Source organism: Pinus tabuliformis, chromosome 3_2, assembly GCF_031772625.1.
Source record: "Pinus tabuliformis cultivar Carrire ecotype Pingquan chromosome 3_2, CPIR1, whole genome shotgun sequence".
Taxonomy (NCBI): domain Eukaryota; kingdom Viridiplantae; phylum Streptophyta; class Pinopsida; order Pinales; family Pinaceae; genus Pinus; species Pinus tabuliformis.
In genome coordinates, this window is record NC_142302.1 from 1,241,599,746 (window position 1) to 1,241,621,246 (window position 21,501).

A 21,501-nucleotide genomic window follows, 5' to 3' on the forward strand; every position below is an offset into this window, starting at 1 on the left:
GACACAAGATATAGGTTGCTAGTCAAGGCCAAAACCTCTCCTAAAGAGGAAAACCCACAAGAATTCTTTTCTTATAGAATCTTCAAATGATGAATTTCAAGACCTTAGACCCAAGACAAAGACCCCTCCAATACCAAGTCAACCTTTCCTTTGATGAGCTTATCCCTCACAAAGTCAACACTAGTCAAATAACTTCAACACTTCTGACTTCAGCCTCTATTTTAGAATTTCGGCTTCTACTTCAGGTCTGCAACTTTTCAGTCCTCCTGCAGCAGCTGCAATTTCGCACATGTAGTCCATAGAGGCTGAATTTTATCTTCTCTCTCCTTCGCTTGGATTGCTTCTTCCTCAGAAATTCAGCTTGCAAACTTGATCTCTTTGACACTAAATTTTGGCTTCTTTAGATAAATTGTAATTCGGCCTTTGTTGCAACAAAAGATGCCCTAATTCTTTTGCACTTGTGAGAGGATGTAGCCCAAAATTGCATTAAAACTTCATTCTCTCTTCCTTTAGTTATCGTCTTCTTCGCCAACCCTTTTTATCTATTTCTTGTCTTTGTGATCAAACTTCTTGGATGATCTTCAAATGAAGTCGAGTTTCATCTTATATATAGGCTTCTTGTGAGGCTCGAATAGCCCTAATGAGACCGACTTGTCGATTGTAGATCGACTACTTCTCTTGTAGGCCGACTTGGTCTTGGAGGGAGACTTTTGACACTTTTGACTTACAATATGTAATTTTTACATGATACAAATTGCCCAGTAGGGTCTATTACATTTGACAATGACTCTTGATTTCTTTGACTCTATGAAAAATCCTAGAAGCACACAATGGGCGCTTGACATAAAACAAATTGACCTTGAGCATGAAACCCATGCTATAAAAATAACAATAATAATTTTCTTCTCTTTTACATCAAATACATAAAATCAATAGTGCATAAGACATTATGAAGACTGAAACTAGTTACATATTTCAACACATGAGATGTGGCCATGGCCATGTGTACAGATTACACCATTAATTCCAACATATGTGTACAGATTACACCATTAATTCCAACATTCACATTGCAATCGAACTATACTAGGAACTGCTTTGAATGTAGTGGTTTGTGACCATTTGTCATAAGATAGGACAGAAGTTAACACGTATTCTCTTATTAAATGCATTGCTAAGCATCAAAGCATGAAAGAAAAATTCTTAATCCTCTTAATCACAAGATTGCAGAACATTTATTGAGGAAAATGAGTAAGCATACAGCACCAACTCCAGATAAGAAAAAAATTACTCTGGTATAAATTTTCTCTAAGATTGAATTAGTATCATGCATTATTCTTTGTGGATGACTGATCTTCAAGGAGACGAGGAAGCCCTGGAACACAACGTTTTGGCTTTCAAAGGAAACAGCAGGTCACTCCCTTACCATTAAAAACATTAACAGTAGAGTAAGAGTAGAACTTGATACAACTAGGAACTGGGAAAGCAAAATGAATAGAATTGCACACAATCCAGCCTTCACTATGATTGACTATTTTACTGTAAATCTCACAGCTTAAACGTTACTTTTTGATTCCTCCCAAGATAAAATTGGCTAGAACAAACCTCCTTGAGGTTAGCAATATTTCAGTGGAAACACAGATGAATTACATCAAATCAGATATAAAACACTGAATTTAGCCGCCTTACACACAGATGCTAGAAACAATGAGCACACTAAATGCTCTAATGACCTACTTGTCTCCAAACATGCCTCCAAAGTTTTTGCCACCCATCTGCTTCATTAAGTTCTGCAACCCTCCCATACCACCAATCTGCTTCAGCATTTGTGGAGGAAGAACCTTGCTCATGTGCTGAGCATTCATATTCCGAGATAATGCACTCATGTCACCCTTCTTGGGGATTTTAAGTCCCTTCATCTTACTCCAAATCTTGGCTAAGCGTTTAAACTCTTCTAGCATTTCCATTACTTCCCTAACAGGACGACCAGACCCACGTGCAACACGCATTATTCGTGACTCGGTCATAAGCTTTGGATTTGAACTATCAAGTTCTACAAAAACACCAGAATTTGTTAGAATTTATAGCATCATTGAAAAGCAGATCATAGATGTACAACCCATAATTACCTTCAATAATAAGATGTCAATTTCTCCTACGACTAATATTTGATCCAGTACAAACAAGAGAAAACACAAACATGCAATATTTTATTCACCAGATGATGGTTTTTGAAAACTAATCTGTTCTGTAAAAATCATCAACCACAGTATAATAATAGAGACCACACACCAGGGCAATAATTTACCTCAAAAGCTTAGAAAGAAAATTCTCATGTTAATTTTTTCACATAATAGCTGAATTGATCCCACAAAGCCTTGCACGTTGCAATTGAAAAAAATAGTGAAGGGCACTTCTTACAAAAAGTTTAATATACAGATCCATAGTCTGATGAACACATGGAACGATAAGAATGAACTTGATGTTTGATTCTAGCGTTCAGTCTCACTTCCACAAAGAAAAGTACAGCCTATCTACATTAAATTGTAGTTGTATCAATAAAGTTCTCAGTTAGATCAAACCCTTGAATAATTGGTTGCTGAAAACCTTGAAAGGACAACGAAAACGAACCCCTTTGAGCTTGAACCTGTGCAACGCTTGAATTTCTTTCAAAGGCTTAGCACTGATACCATGTTAAATTCTCTAAGCCCGGCACTCAGATTAATGTGCCATTAAATTTTTATACCCAAATTTTATTTACCGAAAACCCAAATTTTTATTTTTACCGAAAATTCAGAAAATTTAAAACAGAAATCTATGCACAGTTAACACAGTTGAGCTTCTAACAATTTATGCACACCATAAACAGAAATTCAAACACTCAATTTTTACACAGATATTTACCCTGGAAAAAATGTTGAAACTTTTGCACACACTAATTCTTATGACAAGTGCAATTTGATTTCTCCTCTATTTGAAGATTGGAAAAAAAAAAGACAATTGATACCTTCATTGGTCATGGAATCCATCGTCGTCATGAACCTTTTAATGCGTGCTTGACTTTCCTTTTCACGACCCTTGGGCATTAACTCAGCACTAAATCCAGGAATCATTGAAAATACCTGCAAGAAACATTGAGAATATATCAGCCAGCGGTGAATATAGAATCAAGAAAGTCGGGGCACAAAGGCAAATAAAATTAATAAAAATAATAAAAATAATTGTACTTGCTGAAATTTACCATGCAAAGTGCTGTGTACTTAAACACATATTTATTATGCAAGTGATCTTTATATACATAGCTATTCTAGATGTTAAACTCAAAATTTTGTAAAAATATTTTATTCAGTCTTTATAAAATTATATTTTGATGATTATAAAAGTAACAAAGGCTTAATTACACCTTAATGGTACCTCGGCCTCAAGTTAATGTCTCTCTTTTGGTATAAATAGGGGTTTTCCCTCTCTTTTGTAATACTTTACTTCAATCATCTAATCCAAAAAGAATCACTGGAGACCTCTTCATCCATACTTTTTCTGCCTTTGGTACTTTCTTTCTATCATTTGAGCTTTACTTTTATCGTACTTTCTGCTTTTATATCAGTTACTGGTGTATTTTGCAGTACAAGTGCCCTTTGGATAAGTCATGCTGTAAGGAGGCATCAGAGCCAGTTGCCTCAACCATTCACAATTATCGCTTCTAAGTCCTCTCCATGTGCGGAGAGGTGGGTCAATAATGCAGCTTCTAAACCACTTCATTACACAAATGGTTTTCAAAAGTGGACACATCATCCCTGATTTCCATATACACATAAAGTTGGCTCAAAACTTGTAGCTCAGGTCAAGCTTAAGTCCTACATGCACAGGCCAGCACTCCAACATATGTCCATCTTAGGTTGGCTCACCAAGAATTTTGTTAAAAATTTGTTGCTCATCCTCATGTATATACAAATATCCTCTGCGCCTAACCATATCTTTCTGGCTGCTGTACCTTGCAAGAGTAGCTTCCATTGCTGCCATACTGCGACTTATCTTGGGACCTGGGAATTGTAACTCACTAATTTCCTCTTCTTCAAATAGCTTAACGAGAGAACACTTGAAAGCATTCACCCATAGGCTAGTGAAATGCCTGGGACAGATCTTGGAACAACTTACAACCCCTGCCAGTAATGTTCTGGCACAGAAAAAACCAGGCGTTTAACAGAAAAATAATTGATATATTTATTATTAATTAATAGATACTGCTACAATTGTGGAGGCCCCTGGTTTTATACTGCCTGGGGTGACTTCTCTGTGAATGGGCTGCCATACTGCGACTTATCTTGGGACCTGGGAATTGTAACTCACTAATTTCCTCTTCTTCAAATAGCTTAAGGAGAGAACACTTGAACGCATTCACCCATAGGCTAGTGAAATGCCTGGGACAGATCTTGGAACAACTTACAACCACTGCCAGTAATGTTCTGGCACAGAAAAAACCAGGCGTTTAACAGAAAAATGATTGATATATTTATTATTAATTAATAGAAACTGCTACAATTGTGGAGGCCCCTGGTTTTATACTGCCTCGGGTGACTTCTCTGTGAATGGGCATGATCTGTGATCATGCCCTTTTGCCTAATTTAACTAATTATTACAGCTATTAACTAATTTAACATAACATTGCCTCCTTCCTGAAAAGATCTTCGTCCTTAAAGCATACGTAACGACCGATGTTGTTGACGAAATACTTCAGTCTCCCAAGAAGCTTCTTCTTCTGGTAAGTCCTTCCACTTGATTAGGTATTCTTTGATTACTCGAGATTGCAATTTCTTTTCCTTGATGGAGATGATGCCTTCTGGTTTGAGAATGACCCTTCCTTCGTCATCTAACGATGGAAGTGTTGTTTGTGCTGATTGATGTTCACCAAGTGCTTTATTAAGGCAAGATACATGGAAAACATTGTGGATACGACTTTTATCAAGAAGGTTTAAACGGTATGCTACTTGACTGATCCTTTTGTTGATTTGGTATGGCCCATAAAACTTTGGTGCTAATTTGTTTTTTCTTTTTTGTTTTAAGGATAACTATTTGTCTGGTTGAAGTTAAACAAATACCAAATCTCCAACTTCAAATTCTCTCTCAGTTCTATTTCGGTCAGCTTGCTACTTCATACGATTCCTTGCATTATTTAGATTTTCTTTTAGAGTTTGGACGATTTTTTGGGTTTCTTCTAACTGGTTTTTAATAGCTGGCAGCTTTGTCTCGATGATAGCAAAGTCCTTCCATTTCAGAGGTTTGTAACCGTACAGAGCTTGAAAAGGAGTCATTTTCGCTGACTAAACCCACTTATTTTGTTTGTTTGTGGCGTAACAACGTCGGTAAGCTTCCAAACATTTATTGACAACCTCTGTTTGGCCATCTGTTTGAGGGTGCTAAGCAGAACTCATGTTGAGGTATATTCCTATATGATTGAATAATTCCTTCCAAAAATTACCCTTAAATTTGGCATCTCTATCGCTCACAATGACCTTGGGAAATCCATGTAATTTGTAAACATTTTTACAAAATGTTTCAGTGATTTGTTTTGCTGAGTCTGATTTCCTCATTGCAATAAAGTGAGCATACTTGGTGAGTCTGTCGACTACTACAAGAATTTTATCCTTACCATCAGACACAGGTAAACCTTCAATAAAGTCCATTGATATTTCCTCCCATTTCTGATTCGGAATGTTTAAGGGATGAAGTAGTTCGGGTGTCATAATATTTTCATTTTTATTCCTTTGGCATTTATCGCATTCGGCTACATATTTTTGAATATCATTGCTCATTCCCTTCCAAAAGAATGACTGGCGTGCGTTGTAGTAGGTTTTAAAATATCCTACATGTCCTGCTAACAATGAATCATGCAACTCTTTGACAACCTTGGCTTTAAATTTGGAATCTGCATTCAGATAAATTCTTCCCTTGTACCATAGAATATCGTTCTTCCATTCAAATTTTGAATTCTGAGGAAGATTATTGATTATAGCACTTATTTCTGGATTTTTGGCGTATTTACTTCGAATATCATTAAGCCATTCAGGAACAACCACTGACACTGAGAGTAATGGCTCTTTGTCTTTCCTCAACAAGGCATCAGCGACTACATTATCTTTCCCTTTCTTGTGTAATATATCCATGTCCAAGGTAGCGATTTTTTCTATCCATTTTTGGTGTTCTGTAGATAGCGGTTTCTACTGGAGGAGATGTTGAAGACTATTATGATCTGTTTGAATTAAGAACTTACTTCCCAGGAGATATTGTCTCCATTTGGCTAATGCATGCATAACAGCAAGCATTTCCTTGTTGTATGTAGACTTGAGACGTTCATGCTTATTGAGTTTTCTACTTTCAAACACAATTGGATGACCATCTTGCATTAGTACTGCTCCTATGCCAAAACCCGAGGCATCACATTTAATTACAAATGGTTTTAAGAAGTTTGGAGTTGCCAATACAGGGGCATTAGACATAACTTCTTTCAAGTCTTCAAAACACTTTTATGCTTCATCATTCCATCAAAATGAGTCCTTCTTTAGAAGGTTTGACAAGGGTGCTATTATATGGGCGTAATTTTTAATAAATCTTCGATAATACCCAATTAATCCTAAGAATCCTCTTAGCTTAAAGATATTAACTAGTTTGGGCCATTCCCTTATGACCTTGATTTTATTAGGATCCACTTTTACTCCTTCATGGATTTGGATCAGCATCGCTCTTGGAGAAACCAAGTCTTGTCAGATAATTGTCAATTCATGTATACCATACTATCAATGATTGCTTAAGTCCATACAAGGCTTTCTTTAATCTGTAAACGTGAGACTCATTTCCATGGACCTCAAAGCCTTGAGGTTGCTCTATGTACACTTTTTCCTCAATCACACCATTAAGAAAAGCATTTTCTACATCCATCTGATGTAAATTCCAACCCATAGAAGAAGTAATAGAAATAATAGATCTAATAGTAGTGTACCTAGTAACCGGAGTAAAAGTCTCATCAGTCTTCTACCTCTTTCTAGGAGAATCCTCTAGTCACAAATCTCATCTTGTATTTGTCAATGTAGCCATCCATTGCATGCTTGATCTTGTATACCCATTTGGAGGACACCATTGATTTTCCTTCAAGTCTCAACACAATCTCCCACATATCATTCTTCATAATTGATTGGTATTCTTCCAACATCACATCCTTCCAAACTTGCTTGCTAGTTGCTTCTTCAAAGGTGGAAGGTTCAAAATTCAATAAGATTAGTCATTAATGTTGCATAACCAGAATATCTCTTTGGTCTCTTGTTTTCCCTAAAGGTGCCACGTGATGTGGCATGTCCTTCTGCTTCCTGTAAAGTGGAGCTTAGCCAAGCTTTCCTTTTCTTGATTTCAAGAACAACAATACAAGGCCACTAGCAAAGTGTATTAGGATCCAATTTTACTCCTTCATGGGTTTGGATCAACATCGCTCTTGGAGAAACCAAGTCTTGTCAGATAATTGTCAATTCGTGTATACCATACTCTCAGTGATTGCTTAAGTCCATACAAGGCTTTCTTTAATCTGTAAAAGTGAGAATCATTTCCATGGACCTCAAAGCCTTGAGGTTGCTCTATGTACACTTTTTCCTCAATCACACCATTAAGAAAAGCATTTTCTACATCCATCTGATGTAAATTCCAACCCATAGAAGAAGTAATAGAAATAATAGATCTAATAGTAGTGTACCTAGTAACCGGAGTAAAAGTCTGATCAACCTTCTACCTCTTTCTGGGAGAATCCTCTAGTCACAAATCTCATCTTGTATTTGTCAATGTAGCCATCCATTGCATGCTTGATCTTGTATACTCATTTGGAGGACACCATTGATTTTCCTTCAAGTCTCAACACAATCTCCCACATATCATTCTTCATAATTGATTGGTATTCTTCCAACATCGCATCCTTCCAAACTTGCTGGCTAGTTGCTTCTTCAAAGGTGGAAGGTTCAGAATCAATAAGATTAGTCATTAATGTTGCATATCCAAAATACCTCTTTGGTCTCGTGTTTTCCCTAAAGGTGCCACGTGATGTGGCATGTCCTTCTACTTCCTGCAAAGTGGAGCTTAGCCAAGCTAACCTTTTCTTGATTTCAAGAACAACAACTGGGTCCACTGGATCGCTTGGCCCTTCTGGCTCTTCTTGATGATCAACAAGATGTTTTGAAGAATTGATGGACCAAATCCTTCTTCCTTGGGAGCTTCATCTTCTTCATCCTCATCAGAGTCCATGGGAACTTCTTTAGACTTCCAATAAGCCACATTTTCATCAAAGGTCACATCCCTGCTATCTTCAACTTTTTTTTGTATTGGAACATATATTTTATAGGCCTTTGATGACTCACTATAACCAACGAATATCCCTTTCTTTCTTGAAGGCTCTAACTTCCTTCTCTTATCTTTAGGTACATGAATATAAACAGGACAACCAAATATTCTCAAATGACCAACCTGAAGTTTCTATCCAGTAAACGCCTCTTCAGTCTTCCAAAATTTGATGAGGATTTCTATTTTGAATGTAGGTGGTTGTCATAGATGTTTCACTCCATCAAAACAGAGGTAAGTCTTGATCGTGCATCATTCCCTTCACAAATTCTTCAATAGTTCTATTCTTTCTTTCAGCAACTCCATTTTGTTGAGGATTGTAAGGGACTATTAGCTCCCTCTTAATCCCAGCTTCTTTACAAAAGGCAACGAGCTCTTTGGAGGTATATTCTCCTCCATTATCAAATCTCAAGATCTTGATCTTCTTCCCCTTCAAGTTTTCTACTTCAGTCTTGAATTCTTGGAACTTGTCAAATACTTCATCATTCACCTTCATGAAGTAGATCCACATCTTACGAGAGAAAGCATCATTAAAAGTTACATAATACAAAGAGCCTCCAATAGATTTCACTAGCATCAGACCACATACATCAGAGTGAACTAGATCTAAGATATCCTTAGATCTACTTTCATTGCTTGGAAAAGGTTTCTTAACGTTCTTCCCAAGCACACATCCTTTACATACCCCTTCATGTACTTCCTACAGATCTAGAATACCTGAAAGGCTGAATCCATTTGTTTTAAGGCAGGCAAAGCTTTATAGTGGAGATGAGCATATCTTCTATGCCAAAGCTCACATGGATTAATCTCATTATGTACAAGTGTTTGAGTAGGTTGTTTCAAAATTCTATACAACCTTCCTTCACGAACTCCAATTACTCTAGCGGAATCTATACTAGAGCCTTTGGGCCAAACAAGAACTTTGCCATCAACAAATGCTACTCTATCTCCTTTATCTTCCAAGCAAGAAATAGAAACCAATTTTTTCTTCAAACCTGGTACATATAATATGTTGCTAAGATGAACATTGTCACTTGATTCTAGTTCAATGGACATCTTCTCAATGCCTTTGACAGCATAATTGTTATTGTCTCCAAGTTCCACCTTTTGTGATAATCTTCTTTCCATTAGACTTGTGAGGTTGTCTCCATCTCCTGTCATGTGCCTAGAGGCACCACTTATCTACTAGCCACAAGTCTTCACTATCTACAACAGAACCAATAAGAGTAGAGAAATAGAAAAATTCCTTATTACTTGGATCTTCATTGTTAGGTTTCTATGGAAGTTCATCCAAATTATTGTGGTAGCATGTTGCTTCCCCTTTCTTTTTCTATCATTCAATCTTTTAGGACAATCGCTTCTATAATGACCATATTTGTGACATTAATAGCATTGAACTTTCGACATGTCTCTCCTTCCTTGAGGAGCAAGTCTGCTACCTTCAGGTCTTCTTCCTTCATTTCTTCTTTGGAAACCAAACTTCTTTCTTCCTCCACCTTTCTTAAAACTTGTTGCATATGCTTGAGAGTAGCCTTCATCCAGTCTTTGAATCTTCCCTTTTTATATGAGCCTTCATTCTTCTTGAGTACAATTAGTCCATAATTCTTCAAACTTCGAGACTTCCTTTTTGGCACATATACCTGCTGCGAATGAGTCCCATGAATCTAGTAGACCATTAAGTGTTGTAGTTACTAGTTACTTTTCAAAAATAACTTCATCAATTACTTGAAGTTGATCTCTTAATTGATAAACCCTCATGAAATAAGAGGCTATAATATCATTCCTTGGCTTTCTAACATCACAAGGTTCATTCTTCAAACTCATTGCTTGACCAATATTGTTGATGGTAAATAATCTGGTTAGGGCATCATACATCTGCTTTGAAGATTCAAGACTTGAGACATAAGGAATCAAGTGATCTTTGAGTCCACAATGATGCTCATGTTTGTGATATCATCCTTCTCAAATTTTAAATTTTCTTCATCCTTTTCAAGTTCAATGACCTTGCCCTTCACAATACCCAAGAGACCTTCTTTTGCAAGAAAAAGATCAATCCTTGTTTTCTAAGCCCTAAAGTTTGTAGTTCCTTCCAATTTGTTTTTGCCTTCATATGGGAACCCATAGTCATAGACAAGAAAACGGATTGTTGATATAGGTCTTCCTCAAGAGTGATCTCTTGCCAAGGCTTCTTTAAGAGTGATCTCAATGTCCTTTTCATCACCAGTGCTTTGATACCATGTTGATTTTTCAAGTACAATAGATACAAGCACGGACTTTTGAAATACTGATAATTACTGCTAATGATATATATCTTCTTTTAACAATTTCAATTTATCATTAAGCAATTACACTTCATAAATTCAACCATAAAACCATAAGGACAGTAGAGATCACAATGCACAAAGAGAACACAAGATTTACCTTGGGAAAACCCACTTAGGGGAAAAACCCAACAACCTTTTTCTTAGAGAAATTCTTTAGTTCAACAAGAGATACATCTAACGTTGCAAGTCAACTATGAGGTTACACTGATTAACAAAACTTACGGTCAAACTTGATCTCCAGCCCTCAAGTCTGTTGGTTTGTGTTATATTCTTTCCACGACTAGCTACCCTAGTTAACTGGGGGGTTAGAAGGGGGGCGGAGCACCCACTTTGTTGCGCTGATTGTGCAGCGAGGGTGTCACGGGGGGGGGGCGGTAGCCCCCCTTGTCCAGGGGGTTTGAGAGGGGTGGGTAGCCTCCATCTATGGGGTCCGAGACAGTGCCCCGGGGGAAAAAAAATTTGGACCCTATATTAGGTTGGGCAAACCTACCTATGGTTTTGTGCATGGTTTTTGCACATGGTTTTGGACGCGATGGTTTTCGGCCCATGGTATTGGATGCTTCGGCATGTATAAATACGTATTGTAACATTGAAAGGAACATAATGAAAAATCAAGCTGGTAGTCCCGATTTTGGGATCCAGGGGAAATCTCTATGTATATGTCTTTTATGTGTTATGCTCTCGCATTGTTTATTTTCTGTGTTTTAGAATTCGTATGCAGGTAATTTCTGTACGGGGTTAAAACCTACAAAGTCAAGCTAAGTCAAGTCAAACTTGTTCCCTTCAAACATTGGCCCTCCCAAATCTACCCAAAATTTCAGCTTGCCCAAAATTTCGACCTACCTAGAATATATTGCCCAAAAGCTACCAAAAATTTCGACCTGCCCAAAAATTCGGCCTACCTAGAATATGTTGCCTAAAAACTGTTCAAAAACACACATGCAAGCTGGAGAGAGATGAGCGAGTTAGAGATATGATCTTTGTCCTTCTTCTTTGTCCTTCTTCTTCGTCCTTCTTGTCCTCCTTGTCCTTTCTTGGATGCCCAAAATATGTCTTTCCTATGTGAGATTGAATAGTGCCTTTGTGGAGGAGGTTGAATGCCTTTATATAGTGTTCTGCCTTCGCAAATGGGTGTATCTCCCGACTTGACTTGAGGGAGGGCCAACTTGGTACAATTCCCTTCCAGCTCGAGTCAGGTAATTATTTAGATTTCGTTGATGTCTGTTTGTTCCAAGTCTTAGGAAAAATTCGCTCTCAATTCCGGGGCTTTTGACTAGAGTTCAACAACTAGAAAGCCCTCATCAAGCCAAAGGGTTCTAGCCCAAATATAGCTCAGGTAATAGGGATTAGAGAAGGTAATTTGTACAAGTTGTAGGTTGACCCTATTCGATATTTGGTGCATAACAGTGACAACTTGTGGCACAAGACGATGGGGCACTTGCATCATATGGTATTGCCTATTCTAATAAAGATAGTTACAGGTCCTCCAGAGTTTAGTATTGAGTAGCAAGGTGTATGCAAAGGATGCACACTTGGCAAGCATGACAAGGCCAATTTCCCAAGCAGCAATCATAGGTCTAAAGGGATTTTAGACCTAGCTACATTCAGATGTTTGTGGACCAATGTCAATAGCATCTACAACAGAAAGCATGTCTCACAATACTTGGATCCACTTCTTAAAGACCAAGGATGAGGTCTTTAACCAATTCATAGCAACATTGCCCCTAACTCTAGAACAGTGCAAACCCGAAGAACCATTCCTCTTCCTTAGAGACCTCAAAGGCATCACCAGACTAGATCCCTTACAAACATGCAAATGACATCACCTAAACATCAGTGGCGAGCTACTTCTTTTAGGCAACATTGTAGTAGAGGGGTTAGATCCCCCCCCCCAACATTTCCTCAAGGCACCACTCTATCTTGATTTTTCTTCATTTGGTCTTAGATGTTAAGAGAGATAGATCTAGTGGACCATTACCCAATCCCTAGATCCCTTCCCTCTATACCTCTCACGCTCATTATGGCCACCCTCACTTGGACTCGTGGGTTTTCCATGTTTTAACATATGAACCTTAGGTTTTACTTTACTTCTTGTTCTATATAGGAGACATTTTGGTACTCCTCCTTTATATCAACATTATTGTACTCAACAGTCCCAACGACCTATTTTTGTGGTCATTTGTTGGACATTAATATAATTATCTTATCTTATCTTGTTGAAAACCAGATAAGCAAGAAGATCAAATTCTTGAGATTGGACAATGGGGGAGAGTATACCTCCAAGGAGTTCAAAGGGCTTTGTAATGAGGAAATAATCAAGAGGAAGATGATAGTTCTTAACCCATAATAGCATGGGGTGGATGAGAAAAAGAATCAATCCATTATAGGAGTTGTTAAGGCCATGATACGTGACCAAGACTTGTCGATGTTTCATTGGGTAGATGCATGCAACACAGTAATCTGCATCTAAAATCAGGGTCATCACAAGATCTTGGAGAACAAGACAGCAAAGAAGAAGGCATTCACTATGCGAAACCAAAGGTGAGTGATGACTCATTTCCACATCCTTGGTTGTCCAATTTTTATCCATGTATTAGTAGAGAAGAGGACCAAGTTGGAGACCTCCACCTTGAAGGGTTTATTTGTGGCTTACAGTGACACTACAAACTTGCAAAGGCTTGCAAGGTCTATATTCTAGAGAAAAGGAAGACGGTAGTGAGTCGGGATATAAATTTTGAGGAAGACATTGCAACAAGGAAGTCCCACAAGCATATTCCAATGACAAAAGATGAGGAGCAAGAAGCTTTGAAGGTTAAGCAAGGGTCACCAATGATTTCCAGAAAAATACAATAGCCTTCAAGTTATGAGAGGAAGACACAGCCCCTTCCAATTTTGTTAGGAGACCTCGATGGCTCAATCAGACATTAAGGGATGCTCAAGAGCATGTTGAGACTCATAGGAGCCATTTTAGAGAGAGCAAAACTTCTGAAGAAGTTTCTAAACTATATGACATTGATGAGTTGCACCCTAGATTCCAAGCCATCCAATTTTCAAGATGCATCAAACCAACAAGAATGGTAGGATGACATAGTGAAGGAGTACACCTCCATTAGGAAGAATGATGTTTGCGACCGAGTGCCAAAATCGACGAGGAAGTTAGTTGTGAGTTCCAAGTGGCTCTTCAAGACTAAGCATGTTGCAAATGGAAGTGCTGAGAATTTCAAAGCGAGGTTTGTGGTGAGAGGGTTCTCCTAGAAAGAGAGAGTGAGAAAGAGAGTGGACTATAAGGTGACATTTGCTCTAGTCACCAAGTACACTTCTATTAGAGTTGCTATGTTGTTAGTTTCATTTATGGATGGAGGATACATCAAATGGATCTAAAGACAGCTTCACTTAATGGGATCGAGTAAGAAGTGTACATGGAGTAGCCTCAGGTATTTGACATAAATGGGAAGAAGTCCCATGTGTGCAGGCTTGAGAAAACCTTGTATGAACTCAAGTAGGCACGTTGATGTTATATGTAGCTGACTTGTTTTTAATAGTGTGATTTTTAAACCTTTACAATAATGCAATACACTCACAGATTCTTAATAAACATAAAGCTAAACAATGGAAATCACACAATACATAGAGATTTACCCTAGAGACCCAAATCAAGAAAACCAACAAACTATTAGAGCCACATCTCAATTTTTTTCTATCATCAATCAGCTTCATTATTTACAATACAATATATAAGATGATACATCATCCAAAACACCTAATCCATACACAAAAAACAACCAAAATACTTTTTGAGGGTTTCAACCCACCTGAGGACCCACCCCCCCACCCCTCCCCTTGTGCCCAACGCAGACAAACGTACATGGGGTCGGTCGTGCAAAGAATATAACACATACCCAACATTCTCCGACTTGTTGTTTTCTTTGCATACAAGGGTCACAACTTTGCAGGATCAGCAATCAAGTGTCGCAATGCCCATTGTCTCTGTAAACCAATATGACTTCTTAGTACCCACAAACTTTGTTAATGAATCTATGACATTCTTCAAAGTGCCCACCTTTACCAACAACACTTTCTTGTCTTCAACCATGTCTCTCACAAAGTGATATTAAACATCAATATGCTTTGTCTTAGAATGATAAGTTGGGTTCTTTGCCACAAAGATTACACTTTGGCTAACCTCACAGCTTCCTGTACAAGCCCAATATGTGAACAAAATCTCTGTAACCATACAGCTTCCTTACTTGCATGTGTGGCTACCATGTATTCAACTTTTGTAGTTGAGAGTACCACTTATTAGGGTCCTATAAATTATAGGATCTCAAGGTGCATGAGTATTTTGTATTTGTGATTTCATATTGTACATAAATTTCAATATTCAAATGATTTTCAAAAATATGAAAAAAGAAAATGAAAAGAGGGTATATTAAAAAATAAATAAGAAAGAAAAAAAGGAAGTAAGAACCCCACAAAAGAAAAATAGAAAATAATATTGAAAGTGTTGCAAGTCTAAGTGCCACTACTGATAAGTTAGTTCTTTCAATTCATTATCAAATAAGGTTGTGTGCAAATTGTTCTTGAATGCCACAATGACTAAAGTTCTATTCAAATCATACAGTGTAAATTTCTGTTAAATAGGTTAGTGAATAAAGGTTTACCAAACAGTTTAATCTTGGTAAATCAGTAGCTAGGTAGAAATAAAATTGATTCAACATTTTAATCTGAATTAATGGGAAGATAAGTGATAGGATAAGGTAGATTTTCATAAAAGAAAAATGATTTGGGTTTGCTAGTTTAAATGCACCTTGCAAAGCAAGAAGAGAAAATGTTAGCTTAGAAAAAGAATTGAAATGAGAAAGGGTAGGTAGAAGCACTATGGTGATTAGAGGAAAAACATGAAGATTTTATTCTAAGTTGAATTTCAAATGTATTTTCATGCACAGAGAAAAGGCAAAAGGAATTAAAGTTTTACTCTAAATTTCGGTGTATTAGATGATATTCGATATATTATTCCCCTTTTCCTAAGTTTCATACACTCCAATCATTCCCCCGCTATGAATTAAATTCATTTTCCCTACCCCACCGAGCGCCCCGTCACATCACCTTAATATCTCGTCACCTTCCCATCATCCGCGCCCACCTCCTCAAATCCAACAACCTACAGTACGTTTCGGCCCCCCCTCACCAACCGAACTTTACTGTCGGGGGGGGTCCGAAATGGGCGGTTTTCAAACCCACGCCCCCTACAACGTGTCACCACCACATGTTTTCGCACCAACCTGGCCGAAACCATTAACCCCCCCGAAAAGTGGTTTCTTCGCCAAGTAAAACCACCGCCCTATTCGTTACGCTCCCGCTAGTCACCCTTCGCCACATCATTTGTCCATTGTTCTTCCAGTCACATCCGCTCCCTCCAAAATTAATCCGGTAAGCATTTAAAATGGCTTAGCCATTAATCCAACGAACCCGTGCCATCATCAACAGGAAAGCCAGAAGGTTATTCCCGGTTACTGATTTTCACACTGACATTGTCATTGTTCTGTTACAGGTGAGCCAATCCAAACTGCAACAATTTCACCCGGCCGAGGACATTGCCCGCTAACTCAATTTCAAACCAATACTTTGTCTTCCTGTCTGCAAATCCCAAGTCCTCTCTCCACACTATAAGCCTGTATCATCCAGATTTCACTAGTGTTCAGCCAATCATGCCTCCTAAAGACAAAGGACTAGAGGAACCCGTGAGTCCTCTGATCCACCCTCCCATTGATTTTCACCACATCCCTTTGGCAGACAGAGACTATAAAATTCATGAAACCCTCTGTGAATTTGATCTGTTTGAGATGTATTGTTGGCTTGAGGACAAGTTTATAGATAAATCTGATGTTATTCAGCTATGGGAACCCAATTTACCCCACTATATCTTTCCTCGTACCCACAGCACCCCTGAATTTGTCAGGAAATGTCATGCATGCTATCTGCCTAGCCAAAGAGTTATTATTGCCCCCACCGGAGAAATTCTATTCACCATCACTCCCCAAGCTATAGACCAAATGCAAGCTCCTATAGTAGAGAATGCCACCCCTTTTTCTCATGAAGCACTTGTTGAATTATATCAAAAACTGGACTTTGCTAAAAAATCCAAAACCCTTGAGCTTTTCTTGACAGAAGATGCCCCGTTACCCAAGAAAAATCCTCCCTATCCATCCTCTATTTTCCCTGAGAGAGCCAAGCAAATCATCATATTCATCTCCTACCTCCTTGTTTATTACTCAGATCAGTGGGTAGATGAGGCAATCATAGGATTTCTTTCCACTTTCTCGGCAGATTCCAGGCCTTGCATCTAGTTTAACTTTAGCCAATTTCTTGCAAATTCTATCCATGAACAATTTATCAAATTCCAGACTGAGGAAGTATTTAAATATGCTTTTGTGTCAGTGTACGTGTTTTTATATTTTCAAGGAGAGAACCTCAAGCTTGCCTTACAAAAGCTGGATGAAGAAGGAAATCAACAGTCAAACATCTTCTGGACTACGCTAGTAATGAAGGAACAAAAGGAATTTTCATACAAACAGTTCAAAGAGATGTTTGTACATCCAGTACTTAGTCTCCTAAGCAGCAGGACAGAGCCAAGAATCAGTGAAGAAATTAGGAAAGTTTTGCAGTTATCAGACCAAGTCCAGACAGGGGATTGGTACCTTTATCAGAATTACACAGAGCTGAGGATATTTGGGTGTGAACTTGCCCCTTACAAGCTGCCAAAATTCCTCTCAATGATGATTTTTGCCTTGGAATATATCAGGCAAATGCTCAATATGGATGAGATTCACTTTGTAGCTGCCAAGAAGAAATCCCAATTCAAAATCAAAACTCAAATAGGGCCTTTCATTTGCAACAGCAAGGCAGCAGGGGAAAAAGAAGACAAATTACTGAAATAGATGCAGTTCAACCTCAGTTTCACCTAGTCATATGATCCATTAGGGGTCATCTCCTAATTAAGGGTGGAGAACAAATTTACTGCTTATTTTCACACATCTAGACCAGAGATTGAAAAGTATAAAAACCAAGTTAGAATGGACTGAGAACACTCTACAAGAGGTAGAGGAGCAGTTGGTGTCATCTTCAACAGTACAGACTCCTATCACATAGGAGAAAACAACAAAGAGGAGTAGAGAAGAAGAGTCACCTTCAGTGACTGAGATTTCTAGTGAAGGCTTTAAAATCATGTACAGGAAGAAGGCTAAGCTACATTCCAAACTAAGCCTAAGAAAGGATTCAGAGCAAGAGAACATTATCACCACCAAAGAGCCACTTGTTTCCTCATTGGTGGGTGATCACACTACACTTTCTCCCACTACCTCCACAACTTCACAAGATCAATAGCAGGTTATGCAGACCAGCACATCTACCACAAGGGAGACAGAAAAGAGTATATTTGATATTTTCAAGGAGATTAAAGTAAGAAATGAGGCCTTGAAAATCAACACATATAATCAGTTCTGGAAGTAGACTTCCAGCTCTCAAAGCAGACTGTTATCAGCCTTTGACTCTGAGAAAGGGAAAATGCAAATGGCATTCCTCCAAGCACAAATTCCCCAGCCCAAGGCAACATCAGACTACAAGAAGACATCATTTGAATTTGATGTGAAAGACATACATCCCATTGACCAAATGGAGATGCACAAGCAGACTGGGCAAATGATTTCATCCACTCTCACTAACACTGCTATGAGTTTGTCTAAATTGCAGGTTACATTAGCCAATGTTCAATCACAATTGAAGATGGAGAAGGTCTCTGCACTTGCCAAAGACACAAGGATCAAAGCTTTGGAGGACTTGGTGATTAAAGTAGGTTATGATCCTGCAAATATCAATGTTGTAGAGGAGCTCGTAAGGAAAAAGAATACAAACATTGATGAAAGATGGAATCATTGATGAAAGATGGAACAATTAACTCCATCGCCCTATACATACAGCTGGGTATTTTTTGAACCCACGGTATCATTATAAAGCTAAGGCGACAGGAGCTTTGAAGGGGGAGGTTAGAGATGGATTGATTCACTGCATTGATCGCATGATCGCATTGGAGTGTGATCAGTTGGAGATACACCGACAGGCCACAACCTTTAGCAATGCCTTAGGTACCTTTGGGAAGAACCTAGCAAAGATTGCAAGGGAAGCAGATGAGCCAGGTAAACAAAAATTTCAATTTTCAAATTCTTAATACTTATTTCGTTAAATCGTTTATAATTTGAAAGTTGGATATAGTTTGTAATTTTGTTGAGCTAACTCATTACACTCCTATGTTTTCTGTAGCACAATGGTGGGAGGCTTTTGGTAGCCATTGTCCTGAATTGCAGAGGTTTGCAATTCGTATTTTGAGTCAAACTTGCAGTGCTACTGAGCGTGAGCGCAATTGGTCTGTCTTTGAGAGGATTCACACAAAGGAAGAGAAACTGTTTGGATCAAAAACAGTTAAATGATCTAGTCTATGTCCAATACAACCTCCGGCTCAGACGCAACCAATTGCTGAACAAAAGACCTGATTCTGATCCCATTTTGTTAGAAGACATTGATCCAACATCAGATTGGGTAGTGGAGAGTCATCCAGCAGAGTTTGATTCTGATGAGGATCTTGATTTGGATTTACAGGTGGAGGCATCACTCGAACATAATGTTCAGTTGAATGCAGATCCTGATCCACTTGTACCAGCCTTAGGGCCAGCCCCAAATCCTCCCATTGCAGGCGCTTCTTCTATGGAGCCACGACAGAAGCGCATATCTCGTCTATCTCAGCTTGCAGCTGCTAGTACTACCACTTCTACAATTGCAGTTGGAGATGATGATGAGGAGGAGCCATGGGGCCCCCTGTCTAACTCTAATGATGATCCAAAGATTTATCCACATGATCTCGGCTCCTCTTGCAGTAGCCAGTAGTACTGGTCACAGTTTATTTTTGTTGTAGAGGCCATTTCTAGCCTCCTTGGTTATGTGTTTTTGTTTTGATCTCTATATCATCATCATGTATGTATTGGACAGTGCACTGGGTGCCATTTTGATATAATGGATATATACATGAGCCTGCTTTGATCATTATTGTTGTCTTCTATCTATATTCTAATGTTGTGTGTTTGGAAACATGAATGAAAATCTTTAAAATTATGTTTTTTATAAAAAAAATATATATTTAATGTATTTTTTACAACGGCCGAGTTGATGAAATTGATTCGACCGAGTCTATACCGAGTTGGAGTGGAAGTTGAAGTCGACCCTTGGTCGAGTCGGTGTCGGAGTCGAAGTTTTAAAACATTGCGATTTACTGGTGATGTTTTTCTTATTATAACTGTTGTTTCCATTGTTATTCTATGTATGTTTATCATCTGAAATCTAATTGTAAAATAGGAGATGTGAAAAATAAGATATGTTATTGGGCACCTTATTTGCACTGTTTTTACAATCCGTATGTTTTTTTTTGAAGTCTGATTGAGAAATTCTTAAATGCTTTTCAATCGCTACTGAAACACACTTTTTCTCCACTTCATAATTCAATTTAAAAGATCTAGTAAATGTAACTAGCTTGCCCCTTGATTACTCTTTTAAACATTTGGTGCAGCATCTAGCGTAATTTGACTCCATAGCCCAATGGAAAGAAAGTGAGTTGATCAGATCAACCAACCAAACCAATCAAACAAACAACCAAGCATAATCATAACTAGCCTAAAATCAACTTAAAAACCAAGCTAAATCATAAAGAGAGATCCCTCTCTGAAGCTAGCAGGGCTAGATCCCAGCTTCAAAAGTGGTTTGATGTTGTCCAATATATTTACTCCCTCAACCTCAAAAACATAGAACGATAACACCACTACAGACTCTGTCTCTTGCTCAACCAATTAATTGCTCCTCAAAATATGGCATAACCACTTATAGATTTTATGTGGTCCAAACCTCTATCCTATCAACAAAGCCATGTATCTTGAACAATCTGTCTTCACTAGGTCTTACATTGTAGCCTCGCAAATCCCTGAAAACCCTCTTTATAGTTGTCTAATTCTTCTCCCCTAATTTTGACATATACCTGCTCAAAACTCCCATTGCATGTGCAATGTCAGGTCTAGTATAAATCATTGCATACATCAAACTGCCAACAACACCAGTATACGGAACACGGAACATGTCCTCTTCATCTTCCTATGTCTTGGGACACTGATTTGCAAACAGCTTTACACCTACAAAAATAGGGTCCTTGACTAGTCCACATTCCTGCATATTTAAGCTCCACAATATTGTCTAAACACGTTTTCTCTGACTCAACCATAGTTTCACGTTACCCCAACCAGAGTTCATTTCAATGCCCAAAATAAAATTTGCAACACCAAGGCCTTTCATGTCAAATTTAAAGGAAAACTACATTTTCACTTCCTTAATTATTACCATGGTGTTTCCAATCAACAACATATCATCCACATATAAGACCACATAAATAAAATGATCAACTGCCAAATAGAAATATACAAAGTGATCTAATCTACTCCTTGTGAAATAAAGTCCCAATATATAAGTATAATTTGTTTGATACCACATCCTTGGAGATTGGGATAACCCATACCAGGACCTTTTTCAACTTGCAGACTAGATCTTTCTTACCTTTCATTGTAAAATCTCCCGATTGTTGCTTGTAGCTTTTTTCTTCCAGATCCCTACACAGGAATGTTGTCTTCACATCCATTTGTTCTACTTCAAGATCAAAAGCAACAATAATAGATCAAGAAAATCTAATAGAAGTTAACTTAGCAACAAGAGAAAAAAA

At 38.1% G+C, this 21,501-nt stretch overlaps 1 protein-coding gene across 1 annotated transcript in view; it reads right to left on the reverse strand.

Moving 5' to 3' along the window:
• Positions 1-1,276: 1,276 nt before the first annotated feature.
• The window catches only part of LOC149185228 (signal recognition particle subunit SRP54 2), a 152,520-nt gene continuing 132,295 nt past the window's right edge, over positions 1,277-21,501 (reverse strand). The window contains exons 8-9 of the mRNA XM_089417837.1: positions 3,008-3,122; positions 1,277-2,053 (exon numbers count right to left, since the gene is read on the reverse strand). Coding sequence (XP_089273963.1) covers positions 1,734-2,053; positions 3,008-3,122 — 435 coding nt within the window. The 3' untranslated portion in view covers positions 1,277-1,733. The remainder of the gene's footprint in view (positions 2,054-3,007; positions 3,123-21,501) is intronic.